This window comes from Lemur catta, chromosome 8, assembly GCF_020740605.2.
Source record: "Lemur catta isolate mLemCat1 chromosome 8, mLemCat1.pri, whole genome shotgun sequence".
Taxonomy (NCBI): Eukaryota; Metazoa; Chordata; class Mammalia; order Primates; family Lemuridae; genus Lemur; species Lemur catta.
The window spans coordinates 80,414,746-80,434,445 of record NC_059135.1 but is presented as its reverse complement, the minus strand read 5'-3'; the positions used below and the strand labels follow the sequence as shown (position 1 = coordinate 80,434,445).

At 32.1% G+C, this 19,700-nt stretch overlaps 1 protein-coding gene across 1 annotated transcript in view; it reads right to left on the bottom strand.

The window, feature by feature from the left end:
- LRP1B (LDL receptor related protein 1B) overlaps positions 1 to 19,700 on the bottom strand; it is a 1,757,623-nt gene that overhangs the window by 238,070 nt on the left and 1,499,853 nt on the right. Inside the window, exons 53-57 of the mRNA XM_045559136.1 lie at positions 17,291 to 17,413; positions 14,087 to 14,227; positions 12,773 to 12,960; positions 6,847 to 7,030; positions 4,320 to 4,405 (exon numbers count right to left, since the gene is read on the bottom strand). Of these exons, the coding sequence (XP_045415092.1) occupies positions 4,320 to 4,405; positions 6,847 to 7,030; positions 12,773 to 12,960; positions 14,087 to 14,227; positions 17,291 to 17,413 (722 nt within the window). The remainder of the gene's footprint in view (positions 1 to 4,319; positions 4,406 to 6,846; positions 7,031 to 12,772; positions 12,961 to 14,086; positions 14,228 to 17,290; positions 17,414 to 19,700) is intronic.

Genomic DNA, 19,700 nt, shown 5'->3' with positions numbered 1-19,700 from the left:
TTTGTTTACTTTGGTTTGGTTTGAGGGATGAGAGTTAAGAAGGAAGGTAATTCTCAGCTCTGAGTTCAGTTCCTGTATCTATTCTCAAAATTTGAAATTTGATAATCATCATAACATTGCCTTATATTTATATAGATCTTTATAAGAGTCAGGCCAAGGCTAATGATTACTGTTCAGATTTTCTTTCTTTCCAAGGATATCCAGGACTAAGGATGGCCTGGGTATAGTGGCAAGTCAGAGGATGATGTTCTGGCAGATACTGTTTTGTTTTGTTTTGTTTTTGGTGTTACAATTATAGGTTCAAATCTTAAAATTTTATTTGTCTTAACATGAGCAATCTCTTTTTCTGGAGCCCCCAATTATAAAGATAACCTGAAATAGCCTAACCTCACAAAATCTCATGTCATTGGTCATGAAGTGAAAGAGGCACAAGGCAGTAACATGACTCAGTGCAAATTCCTCACTAAGCTCAGATGAATAAATGAGAGTACCTTTCTTACTAACATTACTAATCAAGAATAATAACTATAAATGCTAACAAAAAGGCAGCTAATATTCAGTCACAGACTAAAAAGATTTATTAAGTATCCATTCACATGCTAAATACTGGAGAACTCCTTAACTAAATGCACCTAAACATACATATCGAGGAAGTTATCTCTGCAAAATCAATCAAGGTTCTAGAAAACAAATTGAGTGTGTTCCAGACAAGTTTGAAGAGGGTTTAATAAATCCATTTCAATAGTAGTCTGTACAATATCCTTTCTGTTCAAATGCTTTTCCCTCCATAGCATTAATGTAAATGGTTTGGGATTCTGTTATGGCTTGGCAATTCAGATGGATATATTAGAAAGCTTTACAGAGAAAAGGTAGAGAGAAACTTGTCTCTAAGTTTAGCAAAGACTCACAATCCCCAGTCAGGGCAGAATTATTCTATTCTTTTTCTTACAATAATCAATTTGGATAATGAAAATCCAATTCCAAATTTAGCAAGTCAACTATAATAAATTAAAGTTGTAAATGCAGAAAAATTGAAGCTCTAAATTCTGACATATCTATCTAGCCAAGCTGGTCATTTTTCTACAGCTTTACCCTTAATCCCCACAGAAAACAGTGCAATGCTCTCTTTGCAGAATCATATGCAAGGAACATTAAAACAGCCAGGGGCATGGTCAAAATGATGTCTGAAAACTAGAGACATCCCGGTGGTTTCAGAGCTGAAAATTGGTTTCATCAAAATCCTATTTGCTTCTTTCATTTCTGTAGCTGAAGATTTGCACCCTTTGGTTCAAGATGATTAATTTAGGAAATTGTGTTTTGTTTCTCTCTACAATTTTACTGGAATAAAGGCACCGTTAGAATTGAATTGGATAACATATTGGAAAGGTACTTGATTAATTTTCATTCCTAAAATCCATGTCATTAAAGTACAGTTTCTAAATATGGTATATGAATTTAAGTTATAGCCAGCCTTGCTACAATTATGTTGTAGAATACGTAGCATAATAAAAATTCTACAAGTTGCTATAACTTCATGAGATTTTTATTGATGACAACAAAGAGAATAAAATTCAAGATATTAGGGTAAATCAATCTTCCTAATCAGTTATACATAAAATTTCCAAATAATTAAGGCAAGGATGTTCTGTTTTCATTTATTTTGGCTGATAGAAAGTGTAGAGAGATAATTACCTCAGTGGTCTACTTCATTCTGCATATGTAGACAGAATCTCTGGTAAAAAACACAATGGTTTCTACTGCCTAGAACTCCTTTAAAATTTCTATAACGCTACGATGTAATTGTGGTTAAAAATATGTTCCCTGACAGAAGTGATACATTTTAAAAAACCCACAAGCAAAGCTAGATGTAAGACTTGTCTTTAGCTATTTGGGTTTCTATTTCCTTACTCCATGGTCACCATTAACAATTACCGTCCAAAGACATAGGTGTTCAGAGACTTCATGAGTTTCCTCATCTTCCTCACTCCTTCTTCTTACCCATAAACACTACACTAAGAAAAGTGTCTGAAACTCATCCCCACTTAGGTATTATTGACTGGCATTGGTCTAAAATGATACCAGCAGGAAAAAAGAACTATACTAAAGTGTGCATTAAAGTGGTATTGTTATATGTAATAGACTTAAATGATGCATAGAGAAAAAAACCATTTTGTCTCATTAAAATCAATTTCTGACAACACATTATCCATGAAAAGCAACAAAAGTGATACCAGTAGAAATGTCCTGAGCTATAGGGTTGGAAAATAATGCAAGGAGCTGTCACTGAAACTCTGTTATAGTTCTTTCATGAAGACAATGAATATTGTTGCTATATTAGTTCAACTCATGGTTCAACTGAGTTTAAAATAGAGTATTTTAAAGAAAGAACTCTTCCTGTTAAAGTGAGAAGCACGTTTTACAAGGTCAGAATGTAATAAAAAAAAAAAAAAGAAAAGAAAAAACTAATAAAGAAAAAATAAACATGTCCCTTTTCCAGAAACCATACTGGGAAATTAATGACTGACACACCTAACTTGGAAGTTTTAGAGGGGGTGTGAAGACATATCCCAAGAAAGAGCCATAATTATCAATATCTTGTAATTTTGATATAAACTTAGAAGTAAACTGTACAGAAAAAGACATTAATTTAGAGAATGTAGGAAACTGGGTGGCAAAAATTTTTCCATTGTGAAGCAGTTATATATACTTAAAACTTTATCCCCATGTATTTATCTTATATTATTTATCCTTAAAGAGATAGTTGTCCAATTATTATATTTTAATAGAATTCTGTTTAGTTTTTATCAACAGCAAGAAAATATTGTATATTTTACCCAATCTCCTAAGAATCCATAATTAGAGAAGCAGTACAACACAGTGGATGTTAGTGACACACTTCAAACTCAAGAGCAAAAGTCTAAACCTCACAGATATTTAGGAATAAAGAAATTACACACGTCATAAGCACATGGACAGTCTGAAGATTCTGGTGCACCTGAGGCATGGTGCTATCTATGCCAATGTGTCAACCGCTATACAGCGCGGATTGTGACCAATCAAGAATGAAAGGCCAGCACTGCTACACTTTCCTATTTTTTCATGAGTAGCCAAAAATCTGGATTTTCATGTGAAATTTTCATTTTACCCTGTGACCTAGAGGAGAACTGGAAAATTCAACTCTGTCAGAACAAGTCAATATCCCTCTAACTAGTAAATATTTGCACTTAAAATAAGACTAAATCCTGAAGCAAAATGAATGAAACTCTCACAATAGCAGTGAACAAATCCATCATTGAGTAGCAAAAATAATTTTAGTTAAGTAAATATTCCTTATGTTGCCAAAAATATACCATTTATACCTAATACTGGCATAAACATACTACAAAAACAAAAAATAACCTTAGTTTGGGCACATATGTTTTAGGCAGGGCTGTCACATGTTTGTATCACTCTTGTACAGTATGGGGTAAAGGAAAATTTGTAGCAGAAGAGAAACAAACAGAACAGATCTTTCCAAGGAAAATATTTCTCTTGACAACTAAAAATATGCTACAACTAACAGTATGTAATTTCTCTAGTCCATGTAGTAATCACTCTAGTTTTAATGATTAGATTTTGTGTTCCTTCTCCTGCAGACAGGGAGGAAAACAAAAAGTTAAGGTGAGCAATTCATAGTTCTCTTTTCTATTATAAAATGGAAATCATAACTTTTCAGCTCAAATACCACATATAAATAAACTCTGAGAAGAGGACTCAAAAACCAAAGCAAATCACCGCAGACTCTCTTGCAGTGGGTTGGGTGAGGGATGAAGAGCGTAAGACTGAAACATGTTACCATATAGCTTCTAACCAGAACTGGGTAACAATCACTCTTTTGCTCACTAGTTAATTCCAAATTCTAATAGCTAGGTATCATCAATCCTGTTTTACTTCCTGGTTCTATATACAGAAACTTTAATTTCTGAAAAGATACTTTTACTTTTAAACCCCAAGGGTAGACAAAACAATTTAGGTATTCTACAAAATACTTTAAAAGAGAATTTTATGTTTTCTCTAATCTTGATATTAATGAGATAGTTTTTCCCCTTCATTAACTATATTTTGCCATCTTTACTTTCTGTGATATAATGTGATACAGCAAGTTTGGAACATCACCTGCTCATAAACAAACCAAAGTTTATGGTAATCTCATATAGGTACATGCATGCATCCACAAGTAAGTGCTTCATAAATTCTAATTGTTAGGTATTCCTACAGCTCTAATGCATACTTGGGGTACTCACATTAAACGTTATGAAATCATCCTGGGAATGTCATACCTGTTTTAAAAGTGTGTAGTTGGAGCCATCAGTGCTAATTTTCCTTATCTCATGATGATCAGCAAGAATTAGAAAAGGTTCTTCATCTAAACACCAAGACAGAGAACATATTAGACGTTTAATGTTTATAGTTTTCCACTCTGCAAACTTTCAGTGTAGCTTAGCAGCAATGTGAATTCAAATGTAGGGCTGCTCTGGGAGATTAGCAATTAAAAAAGTCATCCTGACAACCTAGTTGGTAGTAAAATGAAAAGGCAGCACACACCCAGGCAGTACAGAAAATTTAGAGAATTCTAAGTGCATCCCTTTCTTACCCTCAATTTTCTTGACATGCACATTTATTTGGAATTAGTGGAAAATATTTGCTGTCACAATCCGATTGTTTTAATGAATTTCAGAAAAAGATAATCTACAACTCTCTTAGAAACCTACAGTACAGTTAAACCAATGTATGATCAGAAAATCCTTTCTTGATAATCAAACAGCCAATGTTCTCACAATGACCTGGGTGAAGACCAAAGGCATCATTGTATACATTTACTCTTTTCCTCTTATACAATTTCTGAATTCCAGGTTATAATATTTTTATTAATTTTACCTTTCCTCCTGGGTCTTATTTTTAATTTCTTAATAGTCTTTTTTCCCCTCTTATAAGCCTGCCTAATGTGTTTTAGTAGCTCATTTGTTTTAGACTCTAGGAAAGAGCATGATAAAGATCTGACCATGCTCAATACGTGGGAAAATCCTTTAAACCATTAGTTTGGTTTTCTCTTCAGAATTTATTTAGAAACAAAATTACTTCTAATAGAAAAGAAATTCATAAAGTTTTATAAAGTATATTTATTTAAATACCTATTTGAATAATTTAAAGCCAATTTACCCACATACTCACTTTATTATATTTTAGATCAATTCGGTAAAAAAATGTGTTCAAACTTTTTAAATACCTTCATTTCTAAGATACATTCATATATTTATTTGCCAAATGAGCAAACTTACTGTTGACAGAAATTAGAAAAAAAAAAAACACTTAAAAAGATAATCACTTTATATAATTTAATGTGGATTTTATTGTAAATCATTGATAGTTACTGTCCTTTTTAATTTGTTTGAAATTATTACTTTCTCCACTTGTCTTTTAGTTTCAGTTAATGTTAATATATAATACATGAGGTATTGTTTTTCAGCACACACCACATCACTCATGTTGGACACCCGCTTCCACTATCCCTGACAGCACCCCCATCAATCATTCCAGTCTTCTTGTTGAGGCCAAATTGAGGCTTAGAATATCTCTCAACACAGAATCTAATCATATTAATATTAGTTTCTAATTATAATTGCTAATGACAAACAACTATGACACGGATACATATTAAAATAACAAGACCCAAATTGTAATTACTAGCATTCACTTCCTCTCCATAATCATTTATGACAGTTTAAAGTAATGAAAACATTGACTGTGTTTGAGATTTCATCTTTTCTTATCCCTTGTCACTGAATAGATGATGTAGCGAGCAGTAAGTAGCCAAAAAATAGTAGGTTGGTAGATAGAACAAGTGGCTCCAAATAATCCTCAAATTGAGTCAGGGAAGAATATTTCAAGCCAAAAATGACAGTAGAATGAAACATTGAAAAGAGTTATTTTTTTTCTCCATAATGTACAAAGTTTTAACCAGTTAAACAACTAATTTTCAAATTTATATTCCTGATATCTATTTTATGAAAGTAGATAAGAACATCTAATGTTTTAAATGTTGTCACTGACATACATCTATATGAGAAATTGGCATTGGATTCATCAAATACAAATTGAAATTTGCTTCATTATACTCAAAAACAAATTTAGGGGGATAGAAATCCTCTTATTCACCACTTTTCTGCCCATTTAGCAGTCATTATCATATATTGCTTTGTATCATTTTAATGTATGTGACTTCTCCCTTAATGGATTACAATATTTTTAAAGTTGTGGGTCATGCTTTATTAAATTTCTAATTTACAGTCAAACATATTACTTGCAACAGAGGTTTAACAATATTTGCTGAATCACTGGAAGAATTTAAATAGTCTTATATAACTGATTTATTATTACTATTGTTACCTATTATTATTACTATTATTAACCTGTTGTTTTCCTTATCATGTATGTATGAGTGTATGTAGTATGGGGAAAAGAAAAAATATTACAACATTGTCACAATAGGCTCTTTAACAGTCTCAGCTAAATTTGCTTCAAAGAACATGTGGTTCAGCAGGAAGCAGTGCTAGAGATAGTTCTTTTTATGTATATGCACTCAAACTCTAGAAACCACTTAATAATTCACAAGACCACAATGCACTGTTATTACAGAGCAGTGTGTGTGCAGAGTGCAAAATAAGACAGATTTCCATATTGAGGGAAGTAGAGAATTTTGATTTCTCTGAAACATCAAGGGGGAGTCAATTCAATGAGAACGGACATAAAATTCAAGATCCATAAGTATAACTGAGGTTGGATGAGTGGGCAAGCTCAATTTGATACCTGAGAGTGATTTGCAGCCATTTGGGTTATCAGGTTGTATTTCATACCCATCTGTACAGAGGCATTTGTAGGTACCATATGTATTGATGCACTGCTGGCTACAGGGAAAACCTGAAGAGCATTCATCAATGTCTACACATGTTTTACCATCATCCTTCAGTTGGAATCCAGGCCAGCATTTGCACTGGGGAAAGAAAAACGAACATAATCAATTCTTATCATTGTCACTGTCTTTTACTATTGGATATCCCTTTAGCATGACTCAAGCAAGAAAAGCACTTAAGAATAGATAAATACAAGTCTTTCTTTCTCCCAGCAATTAAGCTTTAATAAGAATTACATATATTTTGTAAAATTAAAGTTTAAAAAGCACTCTCTCAAATATTTTCATTTGATCTTCTGAGGTTGGCAAGATTGCAAAAGTTAGTTGACATCAATAAAGCCAGGTGGTTAGAGAATGGCAAAGCAAAAACAGAGTCAAACTTTCAACTTCTTTTATCCTTTTTCTATTGTGTTATATTGTCTTTTTACAAGATTTTAACAATCATAAGACTCAATCCTTATGTGGAGTTTTGAAGATTTCTAACATTGTCACATATGTTACTTCATTGGAACATTATAGAAATCTATAATGTATTGTTATCCTTAATTAACTGATGAGAAATCTGGAAGTATGAAGGTGAAATCACTTAGACAAATCCAGTAGGAGAGCTGGGACTTACCGTATTTTTTAACACATAGGAATTCTCAATTAATAAATATTGACTGGATTCTAATTCCACACCCAGATGTGCTGCTGTTTGAACAGTAATATTAACACAGAGGTTTTTTTTTTTTTCTCCTAACAATTAAATAAATTTGTATCATCAGATCTTTCCTTCAGCATCTCATCATGTCTTTCTGATGACAATATGTGATATTTACTAAGTGGCATGTCAACTTTTTGTGTACAAATATCAAGCCCTCTATGTTTTTGCATTCCTGAAAATGATGAGGTGCTGTGATTGATCTCTGGCTTTCTAGTCTCAGTCCCTACCAAGTAGCATATGAAAATTAGTGTTATAGAAAATGAATCTAAACTTGGCCAGATGATTGTAATCATATTAACTGTCACTAATACTACTTAGTGACCTTTGAACAAAAGAACTTGTAAGTATTGAGTGGGATGGTGAGTTGAGAAAGAAACACTGAATTGTTAAAAGTAACTAGCATTCAAGAGCTGTCCATAGTAAACATTTTATAATGTGAATCATTAATTTAAAGATAAAACAGATGTCAGGGCTTTGCATCTATTCCAAAAGATATTAAAGTGGTATACGTCCACATTATTGAATAATCAGCAAACAATTGAGGGGTAGAATTATTAAGTACAAGGAAAGTGTTTAATACCTGGAGAGGAAGCAATAAAATAACATCAGTTTCATCTGAAAGTGCTCAAAATATAAGTAAATATCTACAAAGAATGAAACCCTTTAAGCTTTAACACTTTTACTTTTAACAGTTTATACCAACATTTATTTAATAGTCCTCAGCAATTACGATAGACTTCTTAAATCTCTAGAACCCACTAGCAAGCCAGTGGTTTGAAATGAAAGCAAAAGTGACCACTGATTTCCCAAATTCTCCCCATCATATGTAAGTTGTTAACAGTATGACTTTCATTGAGAAGACCCATCCTTCCACCTGTATTAGTAAGCCAAGAGGAAATGGCACTTACACTATGGCCAAAGAAAATGAGAAACTTAATGCCATTGAACTGTACACTTAAAAATAGTTAAAATTATAATTTTTATGTTATATATTTTCTACCACAGTTTTTAAAAAGAATTTTTTTTAAAAAAAGAAAATGAGAAATCTGACAGGATATGAGAAATTATCAGTGGAAAGGATTGGGAATTAAATCATGACCATGTGGTCAGGAAGCCAGAAGTCTGATTAGTAGACACAGCAGCATTGATTCAAGGGTCCCTTTAGGACAACCAAAAGGAAATTTTATAGAATGTGTTGAATTTCTCTCAAACAGTATTATAAACCCTGTAAATGTATACAACTATTTGCACTCAGAATAATTAAAAATAAAAAATTATTAAAAAAGAAATAAGATGCATCTTCATTTTAATGGAGTTTCTAAAAATCACTTTGTTATGCCTACTGTCAGTCCAATATAAGTACTATATCAGATAGACATCCTGGATAAAAACACAATTATGAAAAACTAATTTCATGAAAGTAAAATTGATTAAAGTTACTACAATATACAATTCTATAAACAAAAGTTTAAGATTTACAGTAAGTTTTTAAAATTTTATTTATTGAAAGAGAGTATGTATAAAAAGACAATTTCCTCCCCAATTCATTAACTTTATTTTAACAAAAATATTTTTGCTCCTAACTAATCAAAAGGCATTTGTAGGAAATTCTACTATACTAATTTTCATAAATTGAATGAAATAAAATAATAATTATTTGCATTTTCAAAGATGAAAGGTGTGAGATTTGTCTACATGTAATAGAAAATAAATTTAAAATGTTCTCACCTTCACTCAAAATAATTTTTGTGAAAATGAGATTTGTATATATTCAATGTCATCTTAATTTTTCTCATTATTCAAAATTATTTCATGTTTTTTGATTTACATTAATTTCATAGGAACATATAGCTACCAGAAAGAAATATAGCTATTCAAACTTTTTCTATTATTCTCAGGAAAATTTCTTCACGTTTTTTAAGTGATGTTTGACAAATATTGGTTATTTTATTTCTAATGTACACATCAGAACTTTTTTCCTTCCCAGAAGTACATTTATTTTTACATGGTAAATTATCCTTCCCATCAAAATAAGATTCTTGCTTTAGTTAAATGTTATTACTCCCTTTTGAATAGTTAGATACATTATATTTGTTTTACAGTAAATGTGCAAATTATTCACAGTCCATAAGGTTTGAATTTTGCTTTTGTAAGCAATTTTCATTTTATTGCAGAATTTGGAAGATGATTTCTTGTCATGTTCTGCTGATATTTCAAAGATAAATAGGTTACTGAGGAGTGTTCTCCATTCCTTAGAACAGAGAAACCTAGTAGCTGACATTTTTTTCTTGAAATAGTATAAGCATTTTGTGGCACATAAGGCTTTTACTTGATTTCTCATCAATAAATTTTCATATATATTTGTGAGCAAAATACATATATATATATATATATATGTCAACACAATATGTAAAATATTTGATTTGAACCTTTGCTTAAATCTTTTATTTATGATTGGTCTTGTTTACCTGAATAGATAGGCTATTTTATTCATTAGCTTTGACATGTATATATCTAAGAACATGATTAGCAGCAATTCTGTTAAGTATCATATACATACACTTTTTGAAGTATTAAAGATTTTTGTCTATTCTAGCCAGAATTCTCACTTCATTTCATAGCCCCTGGAGAATAGACAAAGGGAATGCTATTATTTTAAACATTTCAATAAAAACAAGTATTTCTGTGTGAAGAATCTTTCAAAGGAATTAAAACAATATGGTTTAACATGGTTTTCTGGATGATATATTATTTTACCAAAAGTAATTTTCCCAAATATGGTATTGCTGTGCACCAAGTATTTCTTATATGTAGGCTTTAAAAATAATATTAAAGCTTATTTTTGATGTCATATCACAAGGTATCCATTTGATATTCTATAGTTTTTGTACTTTACTACCAAGCTTATGACAGATATTAAATACACACAGATAAACACAAGGATAAACACAAAGAGATCTACTTTGACATTTACCACAACTGTGTGTGTGTATTAACATATGCATGTATAGTTATGTCTCACTTAATAACAGGGATACTTTCTGATAAATGTGTCGTTAGGCAATTTTGTCATTATGTGACCATCACAGAGTGTACTTACACAAACCTAGATGGTACAGCCTACTACATACCTAGGCTCTGATGGCCTATTGCTCCTAGGCTACACATTTGGCAATTGTAATGCAATGGTGTTTGTTTGCCTAACCATACCCAAGCTTAGAAACGTACCATAGGACTGTATGGTTTTATAGTCCTATGAGACCATCATTGTATATGTGGTCCATCGCTGACCAAAATGTCATTATGTGGTGCATGACTGTATTTGTAACAGAAATAAGAATCATTTATAAATCTATGACTTAAAATTTTAACTAGCTACCTTCAATAACTCTATAATATATTCTTGATGAATTCAGGAAACATTTTTTGCTGATTGTCCGTATCACCATTATTTTTTTCTGTTCCACTGGGCTTTAAAATGTTTATTGCCAAAATTAATTATTTGATGCATACTCATTTCATTAGGAGATACCCTGGCTCATTTGTTTTGTTTCCTTCTGTTATAATATATTGTGAATGAGTACATGTATGTTTTAAGTTTGTAAATTTAACCACTTCTTCCTCATACAATAATATTGGGCCTAAAAAGCCAATTTTTATATAAATCTGGCTTTCTTGATATTTTGATATTGCTGCAGAAGAGAATGATTATTGTGGTTCTTAGGTTATATCTACATAAAGTAAAATGCTGATCAATGTAGCTAAGTGGATCATAATACCAGAAATTCAGAGATTAAAAATAGTAAATTAATTCTCTAGCTGAATTTATCATTAGATACAACGGCTTGTCATAGAATGTTAAGGCTGGCAATTAGAATAACTTAGCATCTTTGGGATATATAGATTCTTTCTCCAGCATCCTTTAAAGAAAGTCAGTTGGCTACTGCTGAAACACTTTCGTGGTGATATGTGAGGCAGATCATCCCAGTGTAGAGTTCTAATGTCAGAAATTGTACTGAATTGTATTGAACATAATCTGCCTCCCAACTCCTAATTCTAGCCTTCCAAACAACACAGATTTGGTATGTTCCCTATTCTAGTACTTCGTTTATAGTATTTTAACACAACTAACAAGTCATCTTTGCTCCAGGAAAAGCTACTTCAGAATACATGTGCTCCAGACCCCTTACACTTCTGAATGCATAAATTTGGATACACTCCAATTTGTTAAGTTTCTTCTGACAAAGTGCCATGTCTCTATGTGCACAGTCCCTTGGGTGGGTTCTGATTGGTGCAGATCTCAGTGGAACAAAATCTAACCCCTACAGTGGTCCTAATTGGCATTAGATTGCCTCTGTGTTTTATAGGAGTCATGCCCTATTGCTAATTCATACAGAGCTATTGCTCAGTTTAAAAATGTTAATTTTCAAATGAATTGCTCTTAATGAGATTTTCCCATACTTACATAATCGATTTTAACCTAATGTACAATTTTTCATTTTAATATTGTATTAGTTTGCATCTACCATTCCAACATACTGATAAGAGATATTTTTAGAAGCTACTCCCTGTCAATCAATTTTGTGGTTAATCAAACTCTTCAGGGAAATGGTAGCAACAAAAAGCAATTAAAATATTAGGCATGATTTATTTTTAGTGTACCAATACTCAGTCCTAATAATTCATGTTTTCTGGGGATTTTTTTCCTTCTTGTTTATATGAAAAATATTTTATTCCGCAGTGTTTGTAGTAAAGAAATTATTAGCCCATTCCACTTCAAAGATATACAAGAGGAAAAATGAGGGAGGAAATGGAAACTTAAGAGTGGCATACATATTTATACAGCTATTAACATAGTAATATCGTCCCTAAATACTGTTTTTTTTCTTGCTTATTTTTTTCTGGGTTCTCTCAATATATTGAAAAATACTGCAATTTGTTTTGTCTTTTGAACTATTTTCTCCCAACTTTTATACAACATTATTATTATATAGACATTCCCTATGGTTTTAATATTATGATACATTTTAAGTTTTACTGCTATATTGGATTAAATAGTTTTCATTATCTCAAATTCTAATATATCAGATGATTTGTTATTTTTGATGAGTGCCTACCTTGTAACTTACTGGAAGGTCCTGGCAATCTTGAGAACATCCACTGACTTTCTTACTCAAACATTCATTTATATGGCAGTTTCTCTCATCTGAGCTATCGCCACAGTCATCCTTATTGTCACAAAGACCTCCATTGGAAATGCACCTGCCATTTTTGCACATAAAAAATGAACTGTTGCATGACTGTTCTGGAAAAAGAAAATAAAACAAATGGACCATAAAGGGCATGCCATTGTTTTACACTACAATTGTAGAAAACATTCACAAATATGGTAACATGTCTCTCAAAAAATTATAATAAACATACATACATATAAAATGCTTTATATATCCAGTGTAATATTTTATACATAATGTACAGAAAACCACGGGTAAATTTTACTTTTGTATTCAACAGTTATTGCAAATCTGCCTTTACCATAAAATTAACAATCAAAATAAACATCTATAGTAAAATCAATGGACAATTTCTGGCTCTTCCATATTGTGAAGAATGAGTTCAAAAGCATAATGATTGTTTGACATTTCCCTCAAGCTATAGGCGTCTGAGAAATTATGTGTCACTAAAAATTAAGAATCTAGAATAGGTATATATTTCTAAAATGTTTTCTTCCTGGAAATATAATGCTGACATTTTGAAGTCAGTGCATAAAATGGACAGTTGTGGTGAATAATAGTTTTTCCAAATATAGCTATGGAAAGGAGTTCAGTTCTTGTAGCTACATATAACCGGATGATTCAAACATTACTCATTATCATACAGGCTAAAAGAAAGCCTATTAACATGTAACCTACATAAGAAAAAGTAGTTGAGCTTATTCTGAAATATATAACTATATATTAAGTACTTGAAATAGTGAAGTGATATATTGATCAAGTTTGTCTACAAATGTTCAAATGACATGCAATTTATTTCTTTTTGCCTAAGTATGAATAATACAGACTATCAGTAAATTTTAACTTTTTCTTTTATTTTATGTTTGAATTTTCAAACAGACTCCTACACTGAAATTATCCTCACATAAAATAATATATTAAGAAAAAATGAGTTTATGGCAGTAGGGAGAACAGGGTGATAGATTCAGCAGGATCATTGCCTCAAGTCTTCATATATTCGGCACAGACTTAAATTTCTAACACTAGCCCCAAAATATAGTTGATTACTAGGATCCTGCATGTTATCATCAGAAACATCACATTCTTAATAATTTGCATTTCCTTTCACTGAATACTAGCAAAAAAAAAATCAGTCAGAGTTTCACTATTAAAAAACAACTTTGCAATAAATATAGTGTTACATATATGTTTGTGTACCTGCAGTTTTGCACTTTGGGTTTAAAGGTGCTTCATCAGAATGATCAGGACAGTCAAAGTCTCCATCACATTGCCACTGAGTATTTAGAACACATCGCCCATCAGCACAACTAAATTCTTCTTCTCCACACTGTCGGTATTCTAGAGACAAATAAATAAACATTCTGATTAATTCACATGATACATATTCATTAAAAAGATATCTCCTCAATGTACACTATACCCAATTAATGTGGGTTACCCATGTCTCCCATGAGAAATGTTTGTCGTTTCTTTCTGTGACAGTGGTTATAGTTGCAAGAGATATTAGTGGTTTGGAAGTAGGACTAAGATCCAGAAAGTAAAGTTGGAAACAAGGCCCTCATTGTCTCTAGGTGAGGAAATAAGAGAGCAACACTTGACAATACCATCTCTCTTTAACCTTATATATATCCTAGTGATTTCTTGTTGAATGGAAAACAAAATGAAAGTTAAAAGAATTAGCTTGGTTAGGTATAGAATCAGAACATAAGGCTGAACTGATTCTGAGCTATAATGATAATTCTCAAAAGCTGTAATGTCATGTTTATGTTTGGGAAGCAGCATTCAATGTGTAAAGAAACTGTTAAAATGAGAAAAATTTAAAAATCAATTTTTAGAGCAATAAACACAGAAACTATTATAATTATCCTACATATTGATTCTCAGAGTCACTAAAAACTTTACTCAAATTATAGAATAAACCTATCATTTGCTAATGTTCATATCTATGCTTATTTGTAAGTAAAACTCACTTGATTTCGATATTATGTTTTAGAATGGATTTTTTCTTAAGTTTGTCAACAATAAGAATAGTAGTTCCTATTAGAACTTTCTGATAAATCTGGGCAAATGTTCTATTTTGGTGGGGAGGAGGTAAGACTTTCATGGCTTAGAAAATAAAATTTTAATATAAAAAGAACTTAATAGTGAGTGTTTAATTAAAATTCTTATTATATAGGAATGGTAAAACCAGATAGTTCTAATTCTGGGTTTCTTTAGCACTTTTTCCCTCCTTTTCCTCTTTTGCTAGCTCCTTCTCCTCCATCAATAAGTACATTGACATCTCACCCAGACCAAAACCAACAAAAATCCATCTACACACCTCTTAATAGCACATTTCTCTTCTTCCCTATACTGCCCAATTTTGCTTCTCCTTACTTAACCTCCAGTTCATCTTTGGTCAATCAAAATTTCATTTCTGCAACATATACCTTCTGAAATTCCTCTTAGAGATAACAAACACCAAATGCCAAGTGTCAAATTCAAAAGTGTCTCAGACTCATATTTTCTTCACTTTTCTGCAGCATTTGATGCTTTTGACCACACAAACTTAGAAATAGTTTCCTGGGTTAATATTCATAATCTTCTCTCCTGGGCTTCCTTTCAACCTAGCTTTTGCTGTCCTCATCTTCTCCTCTTCCTCATGTTCCACCCTAAAATGTTGTTGGTGAAGCCCTAATTTTAATCTTCAGTATCTTATTTCCTCGTTTTCTTTCTACATTGTCTAGGTGTTCTCATTCCTTGTGATAGCTTAAATGTCACCTTTACGCAGATGGCCACCAAATTAATATTACTTGTCCTCATAGCACTTCTGGTCTTTAGAACTAAATTTTAAAATACTATATACTTTATGTGATTGTCTGATTAACACTTCATATTCAAAAGATCCACAGTAAATTCTTTATTACATCTCACATCTCATCAACAAAACTGGCTTTTAACCTCCTGTATTCCAAAGTTCATTAGTACCAACACCGCCCAACAAGTCATCCAAGCTAGAATTCCCTTTTATCCTCCATATCCAATTGTAAATGAAGTCTGACACCTTCCATTCCACCCTTCCTAACCTGATTCAGAACCACATCATTAATCATCAGAACTATCTCAATAACCTCCTAATAGTCTATTTTCCCTTTATGGCCCCCTTGCTCCATGGCAGTATTTCTCCCACTCTGCTGAAAAGGATGTTTCTAAAACATAAATTTGACTGTGACATTCCATTTCCCTGTTTCAAAATGTGTGCTGGTCTCTGAGAGGCAAAATAATTAAATACAATTTCTCTAACATTGTATTTCAGATTTTTTCAAATCTAGCTTCAACTTAAGTTTTTAACTTCAATTTACCTCCCAGAAAATTAATTGCTATTCCTCAACCATGTCAATTTATAGGTCTCTGTAAATGCATGTAGAATTTACTATGTGTCTGGAATTACTCTAAGCACTTTATAAACATAAACCCATTTAATTCTCTTAACAGCCCTAAGTGTTAAGCGCTGTTATTATACATATTTTACAGATGAGGAAACTGGTCCAAGGAGAGCTGAAGTTACTTTCTCAAGGTCACATAGACAGTAAGTGGCAGATTCAGGAATTGAACCCAGGATGTCTGGATCCAGGGTCCATGCTATTAACCACCATGCCTTACTTTAGCATCTAAATATGATTTACTCCGATTCCTTGCTTCTATTCTTTAGTACCTCTTTCAAGAATTATTTTCTCAGCTCTGATGCTATGTATTGTGATTCTTATTCCAATTTGACAAATTATGGTATTATACTACATTATATTTCTGATTTTCTTTTTTGTCTGTGCTTTCTCTAAGTGGGCCTCTGTCTCATTCATCTCCATATCAACAAAATTCTGTGTCTGGTGGAACAGAGATAGTCAATCAGACATATCTCTGCTTCAGATTTATAACTTGAGTTATGTAGCTTTTAAAATATCATATTGAATGCAAGACTTAATGGTGAAATGATCATAAAATTTATATCCACTGATTTCAGTAAGATTCATATCAAAGACCAGGACCATACACACTGCACAGGGAGGACAAGCGAGGGCACTAAATCTATTGCCTTCCATAGGCATATATAGAGTTCATAGCTTTTTGTTACATATATTTATTCATGTATATGCATTTAAATATTTTACAAACACTAGGTTCACATAAAATTTCAACTTTAACTGGGTATCTTTAATATACTGACTTTAACATGAAAGCCATATACATGTATATATTATATATATGATAGGTAAATATATATGTAATGGCAAGATACATTTCATGATAATAATATTAAATTATAACAAATTAGTGAATGCATAAAAAGACAAAGGAAAGAAAAATGTTAAATATCCAGTTTTTCTGGTAATTCTAAATTGTATTCTTTTTAGATATACTCACCACACTGTAGTGACTCATCAGAGCCATCTCCACAGTCATCATCATGGTCACAAACAAATTGCTTGGGAATGCATACTTTATTATGGCACATGAAAGCGTTTTCATCACATGTATTGTTGGGAGCTAAGAAAGACATTGCAAATAAGAAAATTAGATAAGCACATATTTTATCTTCTCCCATATGAGGAGTTTAGGAAATACATAAAATTATACCCAATAATTTATACTTATTCAGAAAAAGAAAACTTTGTTTAATGTCCAATATATCAAATGGGTTCATAATTGCATACATATTGGAATGCATGAATAGGAATACATATAATTCTAAGTTTTAGTATTAATAAATTCAGTTATTCTAGAGTGATCCAGAAATCTCAGGCCACATAACAATCTGTAAGTTTGCTGAAGGAGGAATTCAAATGTTCACATGTTAGAAAAAGATCTCTCAGCTAATAATATGACTTGGGATTTTTCTCTACTCAGGCCTGCAGTAATGCTAGTAAAATGGTAAAAATGTTTTTTCCTTGTGAAAAATGGACCTGAAAAAACCAAGTGCTGATGTTCATAATGGAAATGAAAAAAGAAAACCAAGAAGGCGGAGAAAGTTATTGTCTTTAAAAAGAAAATAAAACTTAGGGTGACTTCAAGAGTGGGGTGTTGAAGTAAGCAAATGGAAGACATTTGAGATAATGAGCCTCACCACAAGTACTACACAAAATTAGGAATATTGACCCATGAAATGTAATATTGATCCTTTAGAAAGACTGATCCATGAAAGTAGTGCTCCACCAAGTGGGAAAAATGGTCGATCCAAATGTGCAATAGAACTTCAGTAAAAGTTCAAAAGAATATAACTTGTATAAAGGAAATAAACTTTAATATTGTATGCATAGAATCATGAGAGACTTGAGAGAATCATTTAAATTTTTTTCAAAAAATATTTAAAGGGTAAATGCCGTGGTAGGACTCAAGGTTTGGAATATTGCAAATGATAAGAATCTTCTATATGTTATTGTAGAATACAGGAAAGAGAAAGTCTTCGCAGAACTTGGCTCCATCTCTTATATTTGCATACAGGAGGAAGCTATTTACCTTCTTGGTGCATCTGTTTCTTTATCTGTTTAATGGGGATAATAAAATCTACCTGACAAATTTCTGGTAAGGACTAGCTAAGGTATGTGAAGCAGATCTCATTTGAGTTATTCAGTAAATTCCTAAGTGCTCTCTAAACTCCTATCTATATTACAACCATTTTTGGCAGATTCCCTAAAATACTTCCCTGCAATATTATAGGACTTCTATAATATAAATAACAGCAACTATCACAATAATTGGCATGTAATGAGTACCTGAAAAAACCTAAGTGCCTTCCATACTCCCCTTCCATGTGTCTTAATAAGCACTCTTCTCTCAATGGAATACCTTTATTTTTCTTTGTCTTTCAGGACTCAGATAATGTTATCACTTTTTCTTGAAATCTTTCCGTGGGACTTCTAGGATTTTTCACATAACATTTCTTTGTGATGACCTAGTATATTTTATATACATCATCCTAACACTTAAGATGGAGGTATTATTATTCTTTCACATGCCTATCAGCTGCCTGCTCCATGCTGCCCCAGACTCCATAAACCAAGGAATCTCTGCTTTCATCTCAGTAATTACCAACATAGAGTAGGTAAAACAAAAGAGTTTTTTAAATTGAATCAGGTATAATTTATTTTCAATGAATTTATTTTTTAAAACTATACGGAAGCCACATAGGAGCTGCATTAACAATTAATCAGCCTATGGTAATGAAGGTAAAACTCGGAGTTACTCAATAACTCCTATAACTTTGAATATATGACAGCTTGGATAACTCAAGTGAATTATGCCAATTCTAATACATGAATTAATCTTTAAAACACTGAGCAACAGAGACTTACTTGGCATTAACACTTTCAGGTCACTTGAGTACAATTTGCTGCATTTTAGCATAATTTCCTTAATAGTACCCATGTGGTCCACAAGTGTTAATATGCCTCCCAGAGTGTTAACTTGCTACAATAGCAACAGCATACTGGGACCATCTGGATCCCTGAATTGATGCATAATACTTTATTATGTAGTCCTCAGTGGCCCCATTGACCTTTACAGACACACATATCAGTTTCAAGATCACAGTGAATTATTCTACAACAATAGTATAAGTTCTGTGCGAATAGGCCTGCCTCAAAGTTTTCTTTTTTCTTTTCTGCTCTAACTATCCCTTGTGTACACACACCTGCATACATACACACTTACATTGTGGCTTCAAATACAATGCTTTAAAGACAGGAAGACAGGCCATTGGAGAGATGACTGGCAGAATTCATTTTAATGAGCAGTATTCACAGCACTATTTCTGATGAACTGCTCAGCCCAACAG